Below are 22,893 nucleotides of genomic sequence, written 5' to 3' on the forward strand. Positions count from 1 at the left end.
TTGCTTTGGGGCTTCTTGGACCTTCCACCTGGACTGTGACCAGAGTGTTGTGCCTCCAAGGGGGAGTGATGGTAGATGTCTTGGGGAGAGCGTAGGTGCAATGGAAGCTTACATGGATGTTTCCCCAGAGCCCTTTCTGTGAGCTCTCTTGCCACTGGGCATGATCCTGGCAGGGCTTTTCCATCAGCTCCACGAGGAATGGGGTTGTTTCTCCTCAGAAGGGCCCTCATCTGGTTTTCCTGGGTTCTCTGTGCTTTTACTGCAGGAATGGAGAGGGATGGGACAGGCAGTGGCTGGAGGGCTGTGCTGCTCTGTTGGGTTTGTCAGTTGTGGCACCAGAGGCTGGGACACGGTCATTTGGGTGAATTTGCTTCTTTTGTTTGACCTTAAAACCTATCTTTCTGTTTGAGATGAATGTTTAGGGGAATGATCTTCTAGATTTAACCTTTCTGATAGGAAATCTGTTCAACAGTGACTTTCATCAATGACTGTAGTTCTTCAGAAATGTCCCTGGCATCTCCATATCCCTGTCTGGTGTGACTTATTAGAAGACTTTGCTGCAGAGATGAAAGAGCTCTGTTAGCAGCTCCATCTTGCTGAAGGAGCTGTCAGAAAAAGCAGCCATCAGGGAGCTGTGGTGCTCTCTCTGCCTTTGCTTCTTCAAGGAAAGCAGGACCAAGCACTTGGCTTTAAGGGTTTCTGAAGTTACTGTCTGCAGACTAGGAGAACATCTCCCCCTTGACTTGGAAAGGCAGTGGGTTGTGTTTTAGATGAAGGCTGTTCAGTGTGGCTGGCATTGCACCATGTATGACGGGGAAACCAGCTATCTCCCATTTTAAATAAGGATGGGAGGTGTAGTAGGAATCTGCCCTGGAGCAGGCTGCTTGTTCTTGGCGTGGGCAGCGTGCCTGTGAAGTGTGTCAGCGTGGGTGAGGGAGCCAGGAGGGACTGAGAGGCTCGTGTCCAATGCTCGCAGAAGGCCCTTGCTTTGGTGCTGCACCAGTAATTTAATGACATCTGAATTACTGCTGTAAGCTGGTTGCGGATTCTGTAAAGTCATGCTAAGCCCTTCCCAATGTGGCTTTCTGAAGGGGCCAAGTCCCAAGGATCTGGGACCCTTCTCCCCTTCATGTTCGCTCTGTGTGCACTCAAACTCTGTGCATGTGGGATGGGCTGTGTCTGCAAAGAGCTGGGCTCAAGCCTGAGCTACTCCAGTCAGTGCTGGTATCTTGGGGACCCCTGAGGGGTGTCTCATGTTCTCATACATGCTGTGTGACCATTCTTGGGGGTGCTGAGAGGGGCAAACTGAAAACAATGGGCTGACCAGAAAAAGCATTTCCCCAGCAATGCAACACCTGGTTTCCTCCACCCCACGGCTGATGTGCTAGAAACCAAGAGCCTTTCTCTGTGCTTACAGAGCCCATCTGCACTCTGACCTGTCAGCAGGAGGAGGAGATAAATCAGGGTCCTGCTGGGAGAAGCAGGGGAATTTGCTGCTGAAACAGGTCCCCATACCAGCACAGTACAATTTCAGTCTAAATTTTATACAGGTGGCAGTGATGGACCATACACAGCCCCACTCATCCATACAGCCGGGTGTGCAGTGTGGGAGATGGGTCTTCTCTTGGCCATGCAGCTGACAGGGAGGAGTCCTGCTGACTTCTTGAACAATGTAGGTCTTGGTGTGGTGGCTGTGCTTGGGAGAGGTCACTTTTTGTACAGCTCAGGTGCTGTGTGCTGAAGCTAAACTTATCCGTGTGGACAAAAATCATGTGGGTCATGGTGAGTCCATGCTTTCCTGTGCAGTATAGGTAAAGGGCCTTCAGTCAAGGGCTTTCTTCAGGATCTGGGTGGTTGAATAACACTTTAAGGAAAAATTACTTGTGCTGAGACCTGGTGGTGGATCCCTTGTTCTGAACAAGCCTCACAATTGTCTTTATCTTTTGTATGTCTGTCTGCAGAGCGAGAGCAATAATTAATGCACAGTGGCTCTCCTGGGTTCTGGCAAAGCCAATACTGATTTTCCAAAGTCAGCTCCAGAAGTACTGAAAGTGCAGTTTTAGGCAGGGCTGTGGGTCAAATGTTTCTCCATTTGGCTCCTGCTGCTTTGATTATCAAACATCACTTGAAGCTTTTCAGTCAGCATGAAAGTGAGAGCATCAGTCTAAACCAAGGAAGTCCTAGACATCAGATGATTACATATGCCAAAAAATTACCTTAGCTTGACCTTGGAAAAGGGGAATGGTCAGCTTCAGATTTATATATTTTTAATGCAGCTTTTCATTTTTAACTTCTTTCAAACAGGCTTTTTTCCTTTATAGATCTTTTCTTCTGCAGCATTTTGTAAGTGTACCAGTCATTTCCTAAGGAGCCAAACTTCAGCCTGCTCCTTAAAATACCTCTGTGAGGCCCAGAAGGGACATTATCCCAGCTTTGCAGTCAGGGAAACCAAAGCCCAAAGAGGGCAAGAGCTTCATTTCAAAGGTGGCCAGGCAGTTGTGATCCTTGTTCTAAGTAATGGAAGCCAAGGATGTTTTCAATGGCATTGAGTCTGTGGCCTCTGCAAGCCAGGTGGAAGACCACAGGCTTTTGGAGAGCTGGAGCTCCTATCTCATCCAAGTTCTGCTTGCCAGGAGAACAGTCATCTTGGAGAAGCAATGGCAGGGTTTAGTGGAAGGATCTGTGTCTGGGACTGATGTGCACTGGGTGGGTTGGTGCCACACCACCTCCCCAGCAATGCGGAGCAAAGCTGAGAAGGATACTGAGAGGTTTCCAGCCAGTGGGGCCAGGGAGAGTTGGGGTGTTTTAGGAAGGGATGCAGGTGGTTTGACAGGACTGAGACCACACAGTGGCTGATGGTTTCACGTGTGTCTCTGGAGCAGGGAGGAATGATGAGATACATACCACTCGCATGCCTGTGCTCTGGCTTGATGTGGTCTCGCTGAGCGAATCAAAGCTTTTGCTTTGAAGGCAGAGGAGGGGGAAGGGACTGCCTTTGTTCTGCTCTTTGGAGAGCGCTGGAAATCCTTCAGACCAGAAGACTACACCCTTCATTACCCTCTGGGTTTTATGCCCCATATTGGAAGTATGGCTCTGTCATGTGAAGTATTTGATTATTTATACAGTTAATGTTTAACAGAGTTGGAGTATTAGAATTAAACAGGGGACGAGCTCCCAACTTTGCATGGTTAAGGGCTAATAAAACTTCTCTGATCCAGTGTTTTCCTTTCACCAGAGGGGATTTTTTTTCATTAGCTTTGGAGTGTTAAAAAGAGATCTCCTGTGTTTGAGGCAGATTGATCTGTTGGCTCCAGACAAAGAGAATGTGCAAAGGTGTCAGTTTAACAATCCAGCCGGCACAGATACAGGAAGCCAAAAATTTCAAGGTGAGTTTAATTGGTATCTTCAATGGCAGTAGCTGGGTTCAGCAGCATCTGCCTTGGAGAGTGGGTGATGTCCACAGCCCATCCCAGGCATGGAGGAGCTGGGTGAACAATGGACTGGAAGGTGGAGGATAACAAGAGGCTGGACTGCCTGATGTTGACTTTGTCACTTGTGCCAGCCTCCACCGAGCTGTTTCGGCTGTCGACTTGCTGCAGGGCAGCCTGGAGATGTCAACTGGTGACCCTTCAGTCATCACATCTTCCAGGGGCGTTGAACTGGGATAGTGTTTCCCAAGTGTTTGGTGTGAGGATTGCAAAGGTGTGCCCAGGGCAGCCCCATGGCTGGTGTTGTCCAGAAAACAGTAGGAGAAGGGGACAACAGTTGGGATTAGCTGAGCTCAACAGAGTCTGCAATGGGATTGATATTACAATGGGTTTGGTTTTCATTTCTTTTTAGTTTAGTTTACTCAGACTTAAAGATCTGGTGGTGTCTCACCCCAACACATTTCATACCCGTTGCCCAAATCCAGCAATATCTCTTGGTGGCACAGAGTTCTCGAAGCTGTGTTTTTTACGGTAACGTGGTTGGAGATGGTGAGGATGCTAATGTGGGGTTTCACACCTTCATTAAGGGGAAGGCTGAGGAGTAAGGGCTTCGTGGCATCCTAGACATCCCGTATGGTGGAGTGATTGTGACTGCCCCAGAGGTGCCCTTAGTGCTGTTGCTCTGCACTGCTCACTTAAAAATCAGATTGATTTTTAGCAAACCACCAGGACTGAAGGCAACCATGACTGTGGACTGGCCACTTGTATTTTAGGTGTCCTGAATATCTGCTGTGCGTTTTCTTTCCCTTTTATCTCCCACGCACTCCTGCCTGCACAAATGCTGGATATGCTATGGATGTAATTTGCTTCTCCTTTGGCCCCGTGTACTGATGTGATTGATAACTCTTATTGGACTGGAAACAGCAATTCTTAATCCTTTCCTTATGACTGCAGAAACAAGGGGGATGTATGAAAGCAAGGTTGTTGGAGTGACTGTTGCATGGGTGGAAGATCCACGGGTGACGTTTTGCTTTTGCAAATGTACATTGTGAGCATGATGGGAACTCTGCTCTTGGTTGTCCTTCCAACCTTTTCTCCTCACTGTAGATGATGTAGGAAACTGTACTGAAGAGTTTTGTTCTGCCGGTTCCACCCACGAGTATCACCTACTTGTTGGCTGGGTGGAGTGAGACTCTGCTTTCAGCTCTCCTGGGAAGTGTTTATCTGTCCATCCATGCTGAGCTCATCTCTAGGTTTAACGGAGCAGTTTCTCTAAACAAGGAACTGAATTGATTTTAAAAGAATACACCTCCTCTGCAAGATGTCACAGTCATGATCTGTGAGACCCTGTAGGTGCACGTGCTTTATTTAAGTGCATTTAAGATGCACTTAGCTTTATTTCAAAATGTCTATTTTTATTTACATTTCACCTGCTAAGTCCGAAATGTGGTGCTTCCTGCCCTCAAAGAGGACTGAGCCCTCAGCCTAATACAGAAGTCTGGGGGTTTCCATCTCCTGCAGTGGAAACACGCAGTGTGGAAACTGGCTCCTGGGGGAAACAGCAAGTGGAAAGTGTAATCTAGCGTAGAAGTATTTGTTTTCTAAAGACAAGTGGCAATCCCCTGTCCCTCTGCTGCCCTGTATGCTCCTCGTCTGTTTTAAATTTTGATAAATTTCTTGTTTATCTCGAGGAAGCAAATTAATAAGTAATGCCAATTGCTCTTCAGAGAGAGAGGCTGCTGATGGTTGGAATCATTTTAATTTGGCACGTGTGTTGTTGAAGGACTGTTTGCCTTTGAGGCGAGTGCATCGGTATCAGAGCTGGTAGAGTATGACCATTCCCCGTGCACACAAGTGTTGGGTGTAAACTTATGCAAGTAGGTCTTCTGAGCAAGGGCTCAGGGGGAATTAGGCTGGTCTTGCTGGGAACTTTGAGGCTCTCGTCTCCTTTAGCTCTGGGTAAATTTGAAACCCAGCACAACTGGACAGACTCATCTTCCCTGTGCATCACTGGGCAATCCCAGTGTTGCTCTTCCAGACAAACATCATCATTCGATGTGTGGTGCTGGTCAGGTCTCAGCCCTCTTTATGTGCCAGAAACCCACAGCTGCATCCTTCAGACTCCCACTCGAGGTGATGCTGTGTTTGGTTTGGAGGTGGCCTGGCCCTAAGTGTTGTGCATACCCCTTCTGTGTGAATGTGGAGATGATGGTGGAGTCTGGCTGCATATGCATCAGGATGATGTTAACATCACTGAACAACTAAACCCAAGTACTCAAAAGTCCTGAGCCGTGACAAGAACGATCGTATCTGCTTAGAATGTCAGGAGCTTTGGAAAGAAAACCGAGTTTAGTTTCTGCACGTTGGTGGTTTCAAGATCATGCTTGCGTCTTCTTGAAGTGCCTGTGATACACATGTGACTCCACAGACTGGGGCTTTTCCGCTGCAAATGGTTTGATAGTGGTTGTACAACAGTGTGCGCTGCAGGTCTGCATCCTGGCAGGAACTTGTAGGAGTCCAGCAGATGTTGAGGGGGCACCTCCTGGAGGAGAAAATGGCCTCTGTGTTATCTCTTGGCTGTTTCTCATCTGCAAAACCCAAGTGTGAGGGTGTGTAATGCCTGACACGCTGTTGGTGCAACAAAGTGTGGTAGTTGCTAAGCAGCCGTGGAAGCAGGGTTAGCAGCACCCAGCATCGGGGCAGTACAGAATCCACCTGCATGGATCCATTTTCAGGTGTCATCCTGACGAGGGCATCTTTCCCACCATCAGCTCTGACCCCTCTCATTACAGCAATTTATTTTACGGTGATGCACCACCACATTTAGTCAGTGGCTGTGGTTTCTGGAAAGCCCAAGCACGGGAGTTTACCCAAGACCTTGCAGATATTCCAAGTTGAGCCCAAGGAGGTTGCCTGGGTGGACGGCAGAACTGGAGGTTTCCTTTTTGGGGAGACAGGGGTGGAGCATGGGTTCCTTGCATCCTTGCTCAGTGCTTCCCGGCTGTTGTCCCCTGGCCACTGTCTTGGCTGCTAGACTCCTCTGCCTCATTTTCCCAGACAGCTGAAGAGGGACTCTGCTCCTGCTCAGCACAGAGCAGGTTGCAGCTCCCCAGGTGCACTCTGCTATCTGACCAGGAGAGAGACCCCTCCAAGCCAGAATGTGTCACCCACAGTGTGTGGCTGGTCCTCCTTTTCCAGCGGTGTCTGTGGACCCCCTTTCAAGGGTCAGGGGAAGATTTCACTACAATGCTTTCCCATCTCTAAGTGGGAGTACTGTAATACTTGAGTTATGTGATAATTAGGGCGACTCCTAAAACCCTTTGCTGAGATTGTGGGTAAAACCACCTTCTCTCAAGTTACTGGCTTCCCTTTTCAAAGGGAAGGGAGGACTCAACTCGTAGTCACTCATCTGGTTTTGCTTTTTACTTTGTTTCATTCCCGTTATGCTGAGCTCACTGCATTTTTGGTTTTTGGTTGCTTCCAATTCCCAATTTAGATAAATGTGCTGATAACCCTTTGGCACCTGCGGTGTCTGCTGCCAGGGAGCAGTGCCTGGCTTGTCCTGCAGAGGATGGGGGCTAACCAGGAGCTGCAGGAGGCTGCAGGGGTGGGATTTCACCCAAGCGAGGCTTTCAGGTTTTATTTCAGCCAGCCAGCAGTTAGTTGTTTGGGATATTGCTTCCCTTTCCTTTTCCCTTTCCTTTTCCCTTTCCTTTTCCCTTTCCTTTTCCCTTTCCTTTTTCCTTTTTTGGTAAAGGGACCTAATTACTGGAATAAATCTGTGGTTAGAGGAGCTGGAGACTCTCCATCCACCTCCAGAAGGGCCTCATGGCGCATAATGGGAGAAAACCACCACTAAATGTCTCACATCACACTTTTCCCCTTTCCCTTCGATCCTGTATATTTAGCATTAACTGCACAATATAGGTTTCCTTTTGTTTTAATTGTGATGATTTCCAGGGAGAAGGAAAGGATCGCTCCCTTGTTTCTTGTTTTTATTTCTACTGTAGCCCCAGCCATCCTGATGACAGATCTTGTCATTACACGGTGTCATTTTGGATGTTTGCACTGCATCAAAAGCAAACGGAGGAGCCTGCAGTCTAGGCTGTGGATTGAATAACAATGTTTTTCCAGAAAAAAAAAATAAATCTGTGAAGTTTTAATGAGAAACATGGGTTTCGCAGAGGCAGCCTGTACACCACTGCCGACCCAGCGGAGCAGTGGCTCCCGTCTCCCTAGGTGTCAGCTTTTGTGGCCCTTTGTGTTTCTGGAGGCTGTGAAGCTGTGGAGTCATCTTGAACTTGAGAAGCAGGAGGGTTTGCATTTTCCTGTGCATGTTGGATCTTCTGTGACAGCTTTCCAGCTGCATGCTCCTTGCTAAAGCAGAGGTTGGCGATGTGTGGCTGGGAGATGCTGGGGACAGTGTGTGTCCAGAAGGAGAAAAGGTAGTGCTGAGTGTGTCAGCATCACTGCAGGGGAATCTGCTTTTCCTGAAATGCCTGCATGCTAAAGATGGTGAAAACTGTTGATGCAGGAGAGCAGAGCATGTTTGTCAGGCATCTGTCTCCCAACCACATTCCTTTCAAGCAAGGAGGGCTGTTGGGGAAGTTTCTGCTCTGCAGGCCTCCCGCTGCCTTCCTGACTTTGCAGAAGGGTCATGTGAAGACTAATGTGATCAAAAGGGTTTTTTAAGTGTTATTTAAAGCGTGTTGACTGTTCTGCAGAGGGTTTTGGTCGTGGAGAATCGGGCAATTTGACTGCTCATCAGCCGTGACCCAGAACTTCGCCGCAGGGTCTCACCAGAGAGGAGATACTGGCAACTGAGGACTTTTATGTGGTTGCATCACTTGGGTTGTTCTTATCCCTCTTTGATTTTCCTTACAGTGCCTGAACGCTCTGCCCTGCTGTTGCCCTCTGAAGTGTGTTGAGCTTCCTGTGCGGAAGTGTTTCTGTTGGGGAACCATTTGTGGGGCTTGGGGAAGTGGCCATGCCCAGGAGATGGCAACGAGTCCAGCTGCTCAGGAATAGCCTTTGGGCTCCATGGAGCTGACTCTTTAGCTGTCTGAGGAATGTTGGATGTGATGTATAGTTTAGTGGGACTGGAGGATACCCAAAAAAACCCTGGTCCATGTGGAAGAGGCATAAAACTCATCCACCAGCAGGTTGAGTTGGGCTTGGGAGCTGCCACAGCACACCTGGATGCTCTGCAGGTCTCTCCGCTGTCAGAGTTGGTGCTTCTCAGGTACCCTCAATACACTTCACCTGCATGATGGATGAAAGCCATATGACCCTCCAGGGGCGTGTGTAAGCACTGGCATCTCTCCTGTGAGGAACCAGCAGGGGATGGGGGGCTCTGGTGCGGGGCAGGACTGTTGCAGGAGGAGCACAGAGCCACAGTGGAGATGTGGGAAGCAAAACGTGACAACTCTACTGTTCTACTCACCCCTTCTACTAAAAAGTGTTCCCCCCTCCAAAGTGTAGTCCTGCTGGAGGCCCCCATGTACCTTACTATTTCCCAGCTCTGTGCAGGGATTCCAGGGACAGGAGTCATTTGCTTTCCCCAGAGTTGTGGGGCAGATCTTACACCTTGTGATGCAAAGTCCTCCAGCCTCTTTTGCAACTTATGAGTTTAAAAGCAAGCTGGAAAAACACTTTATCTGCATGAAATCAAGTTCTGTGCTTTCCTCCACTTCAAGTTTCGCTGGATGTTGAAATACAGCAGTCAATCTTCCCGGACTTCACACTACCCCTCACCTCCTCTTTCTGGGATGGCTCTGGTCAGGGCTGTCACCAAGGGCTGGTATGCAGCAGGTATTTGGATGATTCCCTGTCCTGGAATTGAAGTCCCTTTCTTTAGAAATAGACTCACAGAGTTTCCAAAAATGATTCTGGAATAAAATGTCAACAGAGGAGGCTGATCTGGAATAGCAATTGCTGAATAATTTATTCTGCCGTGAGTAGATAATTTCCCTATATGGAGCAGCCCTAATAAGCTCCAAAATGTAAGCTTTATTGGTTTGGGGGCCAGAGAGAGGGGAGGAAACCACTAAGTTTTCATGAAGTTACTGAAGTGAGCTGAGCTCTTTAAGTATAATAATATTTCTTCAATATAAAGTGTGCGTCTGTGGTCTCCTTAGTGAAATTATATATATATATATATATATATATATATATAAAGGTGGGTTTATTCTAAACGAGGGCTGTAAAAGTCAGAAAGAGAAGGGAGTTGTCCTGGTGCCTGCTCCTGGGGTCTGTACCCAGCTCCTGAATGGGGGGTGGAGAGCAGAAATGGCAAAATGGTGTCATCTTAAATTTTTTTCCACTTTGGGGGAGCAATTTCAATGCAGAGCCCTTTTCTGTCTTAAAAGCAAGGTTCTCGGAAGGAAGTTAATTGACCTTTTCAGCAGATTTGTTATTGAGACCATTGCCACAAATGCTACTGAAATGCTTTGTAAATACAATGTTCATTTAACAACATTGCCAGTAACTTAGAAAGTCAGACTTTATCCTCCCTTAAAAATGAAAGATCTATTCTTAGCGGAAAAAGCATTTTTTTGGGGGAAGAATTTGGAGCAGATTTTCGTATTGAATCTAGGCTGCCTCATTCCCTCGGAAGGCTTCTGAGGGCCAGGAAAATTATAACTAATAAGTTCCCTATAAATTGTAGAGCTGCTATTTTAAGGTCTGGTGTCTCAGTGAGGATCAGGGTGGTGTCCTGCTTCCCTCCGTTGCTGCACAGTGCCCTGGTTTGATTTTGGTCCTTGTTAAGCTGTCTGCTGGTCCTGCCCCATGCAAAGCCAAAATGTGGGAAGAAGACAAGTCAGGAGGTTCTCAGGCTTGGTTTTGCTTTTGATTTATGATATTGGTAAATTGAGTTTGTGTTTTGGTCTGAAGACGGCCTGCTCCTGAGGCAGCTTTAAATGGCAAAATATGCTTTGAATGCAATTTATTGTTGCATATTTGGAGACAAAATCCAAAGCTGCTCCCCAGCCTCAGGCTAAGACCTGGAAAAGCTGCCAGTGCAGAAGGGAGGCTGTGTCTCGGAAAAGCAGGTCAGGAAGGGGAGCAAATACGTTGAGAGAAAAGGATCTTCATGACTCTGGAGCAACTTCTTCCACAACCAGAGGGTACCCAAGGAGGAGCCCTTAAGCCAGGAACAACAGGTTAAGGGCTCTGGCATGGGAAGCGCTTTGCTTTTAGGGGCTGGAATTATGTTTTTGTGGGACTAAGAGTTCTGTGAATCACCACATAAAAAAGGTGATGAAGGGAAGAGCGCTGCTCCATCTGCCTTTGACTGTGATGAAGTTCAGTGATCCCATCATGGTGACACTTGCATGGAGGGATAAGAGGCATTTCCTAATTAAAACCCTTTTATGTGCTAGCAGCTCAGCTGTTGGAAATCTGGGTGGCTCCATTGAAGTCAGGAGATGACCCCAGCTGAGCCTCGTGTGTGAGTTTTGGCATCTCCCATCAGATTCCTTGAGGCAGCCGAGGTGGTGACGGCACAGGGCTGGGTCTGCTCTGTGGCAGCCTCAACTGATGGCACGCACGAGCCCGGAAACTCCAGCAAAAGTGAATTTCCTCCCTGTGGATATTTTCTTTCATGCTTGAAAACAACCCTGCATCTGTTGAGCAAACACCTGAGCTGCAACAAGGAATGTAACCATGTTGCTCCTTGTTCAGATGTAGCCGCTCATGAACTCATGGACGCTTTGGGGATGGTCAAAGAGACGTGTTGCTTTTTCTCCCTTAACGTAGAAATGGTGCGTTCACCACTTCTACTAAAAAATCCACTGTGTATCCTCATCTTACTAATTTCTCATGCTTTTAAGAAAACTCTTTATATTCAAGATTGCTGTTAGTTATACTGTAGCAGTAAAGAGCAGAGACTTGACAGCGTTTTGCCACTAGTTATTACGTGGGCAGCACATGTTAGCAAAGATGTGGTGAACTCATCCTCTCTTCAAGCCCTTCCTGTTGTTTATGTGGCTGCAAAGCTGGCATTTGGATTGGTTTCAGTTGGATCTGACCTGCTAGCAGAGGAATTCAGCTTGCAAGGCTGCACCTCAGCAGAGGAAATCAGACTGAGCTTTAAAACCGGTTGTATTTTTTCCTTTTTTTTTGCCCAAACCATATGTCTCCAGAGCACAGGTTGTGCATCTGGGTAGATTAAAAACCATTCGCAGGTGGGCGTCGGAAGATTGTGGAAGGTGATGCTGGAAAGGGTGGTCTTGGCTTTGGGACTGGCAACAAAGGCACAAAAACCTGGTTCTTCAGGACTAGGAGGGCAACAAAGAGCACTCCGGGCTGGGGGAAAATGGAGAACATTTTTGAATATTTTTGGGTAAAGTCACAGATTGAGATTAGCCGTCTGGAGCATGCCCTTGGGCCAGCCACCCCCTGAGCTGGGTAGGGGGAGGGAAAAAAACCTCCGTTTCAGGCTCCTAGATAAACAAACACCAGAAATCTCGTAAGGGTAATAATGGAAATCACTGGGAAATTGAGTTAATACAAGGGCATCTGTGTAAGTGAATGCTCGGGACAGGGAAACGGCTTTGTCCTTTAACTCTAGTAATGCTGGAGCAGATGGGAAGCGCGGTGTGCTTCACGCATTAGCTGGCTCGGATAAAGAGCAAGGCAGAGGCCAGTCCTCTTGGCTGATTAGAGGTTAACAGGGATAGAAACCAGTGGATTGACTCTTCATTTGCAGGAGGTGTTGTGGGATCAGAGCAGATGGCAAAGAGAGCGTCCCTCCAGCTTACTCAGCTGCTCAGAGGAGCTTACGGCTCCCTCCAGCACAAACAGCCCCACTGCATCTCCTCTGTTTACAGCTGCAGCTCCTGCTTCTTCCCTGGCCTACCCAGAGAGATGATAGAAGAATATTTGTTGTAAACCGGTGGTAGTTGGTGTCTGAGGCTGTAGGTATGTGCAGGGACACTTGCAGACACGGTACATCCTCTCCAACTCATCCGTATCCCTTTGTTTCCCCTCCTCTGGCAGCAGCTCAGCTGCAGGCATGGCTCCTTCCTGGGGGCTATTAATGGTCTTTGTTAGCTCTGTGAAAGTAGAGGTGCTTTTCCAGGGTGGTAATGACCAGGCAGGGACAGTAGCATGGTGTGGACAGGGGGGAGGGCTGTGAGGGGAATAATTCAGCAGAAGAAGCGGGGCTGCATCCTGCTGGGACAGCATCGTCCTGGACAGCCATCGCCTGCCTCCTTCATCCCTGCCGAGGTCTTGCTCAACAGCAGCACCTTTGCCTGTGGTCACGAAAAAGAATAGCTTTGGGGAGGAGGGAGGATGGAAACTCATAGCAGCTCTGCTCATTGACTCACTGGAAGCCTGGATTCCCTGTTTTGCAAGGGAGAAATGGCAATTGATTCAGCCTTACCCTCTTTCTTTTTGTCTGCCAGTGCTCTGAAAAGGCACATTTTATCTGTGTGTGACAACACCTGCCTAGGGTGCCTCTCATTGAGCCGCTGAATCAAAAGAGCAACAAGAAAAGTGGGTTTAATTGCACACATCTTCAGCAGAGTCTTTCTTGCACTGGCAGCACAAAAGGCCAGCCCTGTGCTGGTTGAATGGAGCCCGGGAGGGCTGGGGCGCGCCGTACTCTCCGTTACTATCGGAGGCAGATGATTCACTTTGCTGGAGCATTGTCATGTGCAAATGAGTTCATGAGCCCATCTCCTTTCCAACTGCAAGGTCAGGGACTGAGCAATTGTCAGCATCAGCCGGCTGGAGGAATTGATCTAGAAGCCGGAAAGCTTTGGGAGATTTTACTAACCTCCTCTTCCCACCGCCCGAGTGCACCAACACCTTCCTCCCGTGGGTGTTGTCTACATTACAAATATTGACCAATTTTAAGTTCATGTTTAGAAAGCTGCTGTTTCGAGGCACGGAAATGTGACTGAGAATGGCTTATAAATAACACTTGGTACGGCAATTATTATTCATTGCTAGTTATGGCTTTCACACAGTGGAAAAACAAATGGTTTTTCCACTAGGAGCTGGAGCTGCAGTCCGTTTAATCACTAAAGAGCTTGGAATCACTTTAGTTTAAAATAACTTTCCGCTGTGGTTTGGAAATTTAAAAAAAAATATATTTGGGTCACGTTAACCTAGTGTATACAACTTGCACTGAGAATTTCAGTTTACCTCATCTACATCTGCTGAGCCCCATAAATATCCCTGCATTCGTTCCCATTTGGTTTTGCAGAGCTCCTGCCTGCCCAAAGTCATAGCTGCCCAAACAGAGATTTGAAGTGGGGTTAGTCTGGCTTGAGATGGAGTCCTGGGACCTGAGCATGGAGTACAAGAGCAGTGAGGAGCCAAGCTGCTGTCTGCCACAGCCACACTCTGGCTAGGATGCAAGGGGATGTGGCTGGTGCCTTCAGGAAGCTGCGTGGATGGACTTTCCATCACGTTGCTCCTAACAGAGGCTGCCCAAAATATCAGGCTCAGGTTCTAGGAGGTCACTTGAGGTTTTGACAGTCAGGTGTGGGGCGAGTTCTTCATATACAGTGTCCAGCCACATCCTACTGGTGGTTCTTGCTCAGGGCGTGGATGTGGTGAGTGTTTCCCTCTGCAGAGCCATTCCTTGCCCTGCTTCGAGGTTTCCACAAAGACCAAGAAAAGCCTGTGGAGGAGACAGAGGAACCACAGTGATGTGAAAAAGCGCTCCCCACGTTATCCACGTGTTATTGGTCCCCATCCTGTTGCACAGCAATGCCAGTGCAGCATCCTCAGGGTTAGGTCCTGCAGGTGGTTGCTGTTCTGTGGTGGTTTCCACTCTGGCTAACACTCCGTGAAAGGCAAACGACTGCCACTCCTGGGAAGAGTGAGCTAATTTTTTCCGAATGGCACAACTTTGCATATGACAACTGTGACTTCTGTCTGGGCTGTAGTGTGAAATCTGAGAGATGGCTGTGAGCAGCAGCTGCCAGAGGGAGCAGAGCTGAGTGCTTGGGTTCCCGACTACTGTGATAGAGTCCTCCTCTCCTTCCTCTTCCTTGCAGGTGTTGGAGGGCTCTTGATGCCACAGTTACAAGAAGGGAAGGGGTTAAGCCTGGGTTTTGCTTGCTTCTAGAGTCTAAATTTCCACCTGGGGATCTACCTGTCTCCAAACTTCAGGTATTTCAATATGACCAGCTTGAATGTTGGCTTTACCTTCAGTGATCTGCTGGAGGATGCAAGATGAGGGGTCTTTACAGCTGGCCTCATGGTGGGTTGGAGCTGCAGCACGGGCTAGTGGTTTCTCCTGATGGTTGGCATGTGGACATCTGGATTAAAGATGTCCAGCTGAAAGACTGTCTGCTATTACAGAACTGGACAAGTTTGAAAAGCTCCTTTTGGTTGAGTAGGTTTAGAGATCAAAGAGTTCTCCATCTTGGTTAAAGATGCTTCTGTTGAGGCCTTAATGCTGTTGTCCTAATAACAAAGTCTTCTGCACTGGAGTCCCTGCTAAAGGCTTGATCCTATGTAGCTGTTTCAGAGCCCAGGGAAGTTTTGTGGATCCATCCTCCTCCCAGCCTGCAGGGTTTGTCTGCTCCAAAGAGGAGAATGCTGCCTAGCTGATGAGTTTGTAAGTCCCACCATTGTGGAGCTCACAAACTTCTACAAGACAATTCTTGGGTCTGTTTTAATTTAAATCAGATGTGCAATGTCCTGCAGCGGTAATGCAAGGAAGGTCCTTGCTCTGGTGTTTTGTCCCCATTTGATGGGTCAGATGGGTGGGATTAGGAAGGAGATGGACTCATTGTGCCCTGTGTGCCTGTGAACATTTTTGGCACCTTTCTGTGCTCTTTCTGGGGCAGTTATGAACGCTCAGCTCCTTTTGCAACCTCAATCAAAGAGACACCCACTGGGAAGCTTCCGTGATAAAAGTAGGAGAGGGTGTTCTGGGGCAGGGAGAAGATAACGTTGTTCTTGGGACAAAACTAAACTCTGGTGGGATGTAATGAGTCTGTAGTTACCAAGATGGTATTTAATTATTTCTTTTCCTTGGTTTTCAAGCCTTGGCACTGTCACTTTGCTGGCAGCAAATCAAACACCAAGTTAGTTTATGTTAAGAACAGAAGATGAAGTCCTAGATAAGCACTGGGCTGTAGGAATGTCTTATATTGAAATGTATGGGGAGGACACGGAGGAGAGTCTGTCTTTGCTCTCAGTGCTATCCAGACTCCATGGCTGTGACCAGGGCTGTGTTTCTCTCTACTGAAGTGCTGATATCAACAGCTCCGAGGATGCTTCTTGCTTCTAGAATGCGAGATGAACAGAGAGGAGGGTACAGTGACAACTGTCCTTTTCCAGGGTGACTTGTAGCCTTTTGGTGATGATAGCATCATGGTTTTGCATGGACCAGGAGTGCATGCTTTGATGGATGATGGAGTAATCACACCATAACCCACCTTTTAGCTACCACTCATCTCTGAGACAATGATACTCATCACTGCTGAGCTGGTGTGCTCAGCACCTGTGGGTGCTGGGGTGCAGACCTGGCCACAGTATAGGGTGCAGTGTGGTAGCTCCATTCTGACCTTCTGTTAATGTAAATATTCCCAAATAATGCCTCTGTTCCTGCCAGCTCATCTCTCTCCCCCTCTACCATGTTTAATTTCTGACTAAACATTTGACAAATGTTCTGTATAGAGTTCCTAGTTTATCTTAAAGAGACCTGCTGCCACCACAGCTAAAATCTAAACTAACACTTGACTTAGGGCTCAAGTGCCAGATGAACTTGGCAGTTGTTGACATACTGGACGGTCCCGTTTGATGTGCAGACCCCAGCTATGAATTGTGGGGACTGGCTCTTGGGGCAGATGGGAGAGCACAGCTTTTGGGATGCCTGAGAAGAGCCTGGGAAGTATCTGGACAAATTTTCTCTTTTGGGGGGCTGGATCAGGCCGCAGTTGCTGTATTTTCAGACTTATACCTGTCTGAAACAGGTCACTTGGTTATATGAGTTCCTCCAGCCTTACACCAGTTAGCCTCAAGTGGGGGCTGGCCCACAGTCCCGCTAAAGTAAGCATTTCAAGGCAGTGTTTATGGCCAGTAATTTGTCCTAGAGTGTTTTATATATACGTGTGTATGTGCCTGCGGGCATACACACGAGCATATACATACATACTTGCTCAGGAACGCGGTTTCCAATCCTTTTAACTTGTTCAAAAAGTAAACTAGGGAGAAACTGGCAGTGAGTCGGAGCTGCCTGCCAAGCATTGCAAACCAGAGAAGTGGTAAAACATAAACACTTTGGAGTTTATCCTTGGGATTTATATAGTTTGGCTGCTGGGGGATGGACTTGTGTGGAGGGGGAGGCTCGTCAGCTCCTGCCATGCTGCTCGCGCGGCGCCGAGCCCAGCACCTCCGCAGCCACGCTTCCACTCCTGGCAGCGTGCGAGCAAGAGGGTAGTGCAGGGCTGTCCATCCCTCCCCTCCTGCTCTGCTGGCCACATGGGGTGGGGTTTGGGTGATGGCAGCAGAACAGGTCTGCTTTTCCCCCTCCCTTGCACTAAAGTAAAAGCAGACCTCCTTGACGCTTAATCAGATTTGAATGTGTTTTTTGGCGTGGCTTTAAAGAGACTGGCAGTGAATAGCTGGTTTTGATGCCATTTATTAAAAACCTCTGGTAGAATTTGTCTCCGAAAGCCTTTGTAAGAGCTGGCAAACGCACAAGGGTTTGATGCAGTTAATGTGTTTTAATCTTCACCCCCCCACACCCCTTTCCCTTTTCTGTCGCTAATTGTAGGGCTCTCAGCTGTCTGCCGCCTTCTCCGGGGGATGGCAGGCTCTGCAGGGACCTGTACATACACAGGCTTAATAAGGTTGCGATGGCATGGAGAAAAGTGAGCATCCTCTTCAGGGAGGAGGGCTGGGATGGGTGGTGTGGGGTGCCAGGTCCCACACCAGGTTCTGACGCAGGGGCACCGGGTGGTCCTTGCCATGTTAGTTAACTTCCTGGTGCAGCCTCATTCTCCTTGGAGGAATGAGACAGTTGAATGGGGGAACAAAGATGTCCGTTTTCCAGGTGCTGGGCAAGTGCAAAGTGTTCATGTTGGACCCACTCAGCAGCTGGATCCTGAGAAGGGCTTCCTGAGGCTCCCTTTCAGATTGAGTTTGATGGTCTTTCATCACTGACTTCGTCTCTCACTTGCTTGGTATATCCACCTTCCTTGGAGCCAAAGGACTTTCTGAGCCCATTTGATGCTCCTGACCTGCGTTTGGGACTTTTTGGGGGCATTTTTTCACACTTTGTGCCCAAAGGTGCTGCACCCCCTTGCAGCATGGTGAGGACTGTCAGGAGCACTATAAGATTAGTGTGGAGCAATTTGTGGAGCTCAAGGAGCAGTTTTCCCCCAGCCCACAGTTTGGGCTGTGCATTGCTCCTGTCACTGCTCCTTGTTTCCCCTGCGTGGAAGAGCTCAGAGCTGTGGCCATGCCCTGGAGCACTCTTCCTGGTTGAGGGTCAAAGTTGGAATTGCTTTGCATTTAGTTTGCCTCATCAAAGAAAAGTAAACGTGGCCTTTTTCTACCAGCCCTCCCTCACTCATGTGAGTTGCAAATTCAGGGAGGGAGGCGTGGATGGAAATGACTCCCAGGGGAGAAACAGTCTGAGAGACTTAAACAAATGGGAACTGAGCAGCTTTGCTCTTCCCCTGAGGGTTTGGCTGTTAAATAAACTCACCAATGAGTCTGGCTGCTTGTGTGTGTTGGTGCAGAAGTGTGTTTGTACACAGGGGCTGGGTGTTGCTGGGTGTAAGCCACTGGGATGGGGTGTGCTGGGTGCTGTGCTCCTTGGTATAGAGATGCACAAGCAGCCTTGGCTGGCCTTGCCTCCGTCCAGAGTTTGCAGGGATGGTTGAGGTCAGAGGGAAGCTCACCTGACCTTTCCCTCTTCTCCTTGCCCTCTCCAGGGTTCCACCTCAGCGGGACAGTGACAGAGCCAGCGACTGCAACAGAACCAGAGATGACCTACAAGGTGGCCATCAGCTTCGACCGCTGCAAAATCACCTCAGTGACGTGCGGCTGCGGGAACAAGGACATTTTTTACTGCGCTCACGTCGTGGCGCTTTCACTGTACAGGATCCGCAAGCCGGACCAGGTCAAACTCCGTCTTCCCATCTCAGAAACCCTTTTCCAGATGAACAGGGACCAGCTCCAGAAGTTTGTTCAGTATTTGATCACAGCACACCACACCGAGGTGCTGCCCACCGCCCAGAAGTTGGCTGATGAGATCCTGTCATCCAACTCGGAGATCAACCAAGTGCACGGTAATTCCTCCCTCCTCCCTGGGTGACCTGGCACTGCTTCGCTCTGTGTTTGGGCTGGGGTGGTGGTTTGGATGCTGATGGTGGTGGCCTTCATTTTGCTGTTTGTCCGTTGCTGCACAGAGAGAGCTGGCAGTGTCACACTGATGTTAGTGCGTGGGTGCTGGGACCACATCATCAGGGCATCCCCGTCCTGCCCTCTGCTCTTCTTTATGTGTTTATCTGTCAAACATGGGCTTCTACAGGCAGGAAGAGGCAGAGCAGACAGGCTGGTGGTGCACAAGGCACAGCTCAGAGTAGAATGGAGAAGCCAAGGGTGGAGGACAGCAGCACGGTTAGTCCCCGGCACAGAGGGAGGTGGTGCTGGGACCCTGCAGAGCGAGAGGGGCAGTGGGGATGTGGCTCCTCCATCACGCAGGGACACGGTGTCAGCCCCAGCCCTGCACGTTGCTAAGTCAGATGCGGCTGAGCCGGCGGGAGATAAAGCTTTAATCTCCATGGGCGTTAATTTGCCCATAATAAATGAGCGCCGCTGTTCTGACCTACTGCACAAAGGCAGTGGAGATGTGTCCCGGGGCTTTGTGTTTGGAAGGTGCTTTTGACTTCCTCCCCTGCAAGTCTGGGGGACGGTGCCCATCCCTGCCCTGCTACACTGGCCCAGGAAGTAGCCCAGGCTCCAGGGGGTCTCCTGCTGTGTCTTTTCCAAGGGCCCAGGAGGTTGCCCAGGGTCTGCAACAATGAGCTGCTCCCCACCGTGCCTGTCCCACCAGCTGTAGAGCAGAGATAATAAACATTTATCTGCCACGGAAGGGCGTTGCGGGGATTAACACATGCCTGTTAAGTGCTCTGAAGATGAAAAGCCCCATGTGCAGCCTAAAATATCATCTGAACTGGTTGAATCCACATGTAGAGGTGAGACCAGGGATTCACCTCCACCGTAGGGGTGATGGCAGCTCTGATCTTAGATGTTTTCCCCCTCCCTCTATCTATTCCTGCTCCTATGTTGGGAGTGGCCTTTGTCTCCTCTGCTGGGCCATGTCTGCTATGTGGGAGGTTGTGCTCTAAATAACTGGCTTTTGCAGGGGGCAGGGGGTCCTCAATTTTTGGCATTACAAAAGAGTGAGGAGCTGTGATACTGCAAGGATCTGGTGAGGGCCACTCCCTCCCTGAGCAGATCTGCTGAAGCTGAGGCTGGGCCAGATCCCTTCTTGGCCATTGTTTGAGGCTGCTTTCTCCTAAGCAGATTGAAGTAAAGCTTTTAAGACTCTGAATATTTATTGCTCTAGAGTCAGCAAAAGGCTGGTGATTGAGAGTCTTACAAAGATACAGATGTTGGCTCCGGTTCAATATCTGCCTCGTGTTTTTACAAGTGGTTTTAAAAAAAACAAAGCAAAAATTCTTGGTCCCTTCAGACTCGTGCAAATTCACGCGCTCTAGCATGCGACTTTGAACCAACAGAGACATGGCGAATTACCCCACAGAAGGTGGCACCTGTCTGACGCCCCTGTGGCTGCCCAGCTGGTTACAAGCGAGGAAATGCCTCTGCAGCCAGGAGAGCAGCCTCATCTCATCCTGGGGGAGGATGCAGATGATGAGATGATCTGAAGATGACCTATAACTCATAGATTTTGCCCCCTTTGAAAAGGAAGGCTCCAAAAAGCTCACATTCAAGTTCAGAGTGATGCTGTCCTGGGCTCCAACTCTTGATCCTGGACAGTGTTGCAAGTTTTGGCCTCCTTGTCTTGCCAGAAATACAGCCACAGTCAACTGCATTGCAGAGCTACTAGAGCCCAGGGTGAGGAAGGGCTGCAGGCATGTGGGGTTTTGTATGGGTGAGCGATTTTGGGGTCTCCAGCTGAAGGGGATCCAAATTTGTCCCCCATCTCTCCCTTTCCAGCTGTGGTTCATGCATTCGTATTGGGTCGCTGATCCTGGGATTTGTAATTCTTCTAGCTGTCTTTTACACAGAGGTTTATGGGCTTGTGTTCACAGTTCTTGACTGTGTCTAGTTCAGACCCTTGTGGTCACACCTTCGTTCACCTTGGGGTTGGGGCCAAGGTGGTTTTTGGCAGGCCAACCTCTGCAACTCAAGCAGTAGCCCAGTGTGTGCACTGGACACCTGAGGTTAACCTTGGAGCAAGAACAGCCTCTCCAGGAATCCTTTATTCCTTCCCCCACCCATTTCTTCTGAGGAGAGGTCTATTGGGCTTTATGTAAGCATTGGGTCTTCCCCACCTGCTTCTGGTCACCCAAAGGGCTGTTCCTTCCGTGTTGATGGTGAGCACATGGGATGGAGGAGCTGATTCTGCACCAGGCTGGCTGGAAAATGCCCGTTGTGCAAAGGGAGTGTCTGGTTTTGTGCAATAAGGCTGTCAGGGATGCTCCTTCTCCTCCTGCAGAGCCTGAATGGAAGAGAAAATTACCGGCCATTGTCTGGCACGCTCGGCTCCGGGCATCGGAGCTTTGTTCCTTGCAGGAGTCTGTAGCTGCAGGCTGTGCACCGCGTGCCGATCTTCCCGGCTGTCTTCCTAGAAGGAAATGCAAACTATCCAGTAATGATGGAGTCTTGGAGTGCAGCCAAGGCACTCGCGTGTTCTCGAAGGATTCAGTCCAAGTAGAGCTCCAAGGTGTGCCTGCTGCTCTGCTCCCCACTTGACCTCCGCCTGCTGAAGTGGGTCACGTTTCTGCTCCCATGGCCTGGCTGCAAAGGGCAGTGTCCTCACAGCGAGAGCATCTTGTGCGTCTGGCACCTCCACGCTCAGCAGCTGGAGTGAGGAGACCAGGGTTGGTTTCAGTGCTGTAGTGTGCCCTCCCCAGGGGGACAAAACCCAGCGGTGTGACTGCTCAGCATGGAGCAAGGCTGCGAGGGTGTCATTGCACCAACAGAAGTGTCTCATGGCTGCTTGGCCTTTCCCAGTGGGGTGAATGCTGGGGACATCCAGAATCTGCAATTGGAGAGCTGGAAGTCAGGACTCCAGTGAAGTGAGGATTATCTGGTGATGGCCACCTTGGCACCCTGCTCCCTCCCTCCTCCGAGAGCGTCAGCCCAGGGCTTGCCTTGGCTTGCTGTGGCAGCAGCCTGGCTCAGGGGATATGCAAGCTGAGAAAGTGTCTCAGGGCCACCAGCCATGGTGGGACATGCTGGTGGGATTAGGTGGGATTGGTGCAGCTTTGCTGTACCACTGTGAAACCTGGGGCGAACACATCTTCCTGAGGTGTGGATGAGGAAGAGACAGTGATTGCTTTGGTGCAGTAAAGTACTACAGAGAGGGCCAGGAGATGCTGGAGAGGGCAGCACTGAGAAAAAGCTGAAATGGGAGTTGTAGACAGAGAGGGATATTTTGGGGGCAAAAGCAAGTGAAGGAGGGGGAACTCAGAAACACCAATGAGTCCTGACAGCAGTGCTGGTTTTCCTGCTCTCACAGCTTGGATCCAACATCCATCAACATCCAGTGCACAGGATCCAAGCCATCCCAAGCAGACTTGGGAGGCAGCCTTTATCTCCTCTGGTATTTTGGTTCATGCCTGTAGGGAATGATTTGAATTTATTTTAAGAGGAAGAATGGATCAGTGTGGGGTATACAGAAAGGAAAGCTGTGTCTCAGATATGTTCCTTGAACTTGGTTGGAATATCTGGGCTTTGGAAGCAAACACTGAATTATTCTGCAGTCTGTGGCAAAGGAGAGGAGGCTGATGGAAACTGCTGCAGGGCCAGACAGTGGTCATTAAAATCTGTAATTAGAAGCTTAAAGACAGGACAGTGCCTGTGAGTCCAGAAGACCTGGAGCTTAGAGGTACCTTTCATGCATCATTGATGAATTCTTGCCCTTCCTTGGGTAAGGAGCAGAAGGTTTTGGCAGCCTCAGTGTTTGCAGCTCTGTAACTCACCCTGCTTGAGCAGCACTTGATCATGTCAGAGAGTGCTGCTGCCTGCAGCCCAGGAGACATGGCTGGGGCGGTCTGTCTGCCCCATGGAAATGCCAGCACGTGACACTGTGTCTGTGGTGCTCAGCTGATGCCATCGAAGGGCTTGGAATGCTCTTCTCAGCCAGAAGTGGGAAAAGCCACAAAACTGCTGTCACACAGTGTGGGGGCAGCTCCCTCCAAGAACAAGCCAGTGTGAATCACCAAGAGGCCTCTGTGGTCCTGCAGGGACTCAGGAGCTTCCTTGGAGGAGAAGACTTTTGGAAAACCCTGAG

General features: G+C 49.3%; 1 protein-coding gene across 1 annotated transcript in view; it reads left to right on the forward strand.

Annotated features, from left to right (window-relative positions):
• Nucleotides 1–22,893, forward strand: part of ZSWIM5 (zinc finger SWIM-type containing 5) — a 98,917-nt gene that overhangs the window by 50,513 nt on the left and 25,511 nt on the right. Inside the window, exon 2 of the mRNA XM_017824629.1 lies at nt 18,341–18,697. Coding sequence (XP_017680118.1) covers nt 18,341–18,697 — 357 coding nt within the window. The remainder of the gene's footprint in view (nt 1–18,340; nt 18,698–22,893) is intronic.

The sequence above is a fragment of the Lepidothrix coronata genome, unplaced genomic scaffold (assembly GCF_001604755.1).
Source record: "Lepidothrix coronata isolate B3197 unplaced genomic scaffold, Lepidothrix_coronata-1.0 Scaffold112, whole genome shotgun sequence".
NCBI lineage: Eukaryota > Metazoa > Chordata > Aves > Passeriformes > Pipridae > Lepidothrix > Lepidothrix coronata.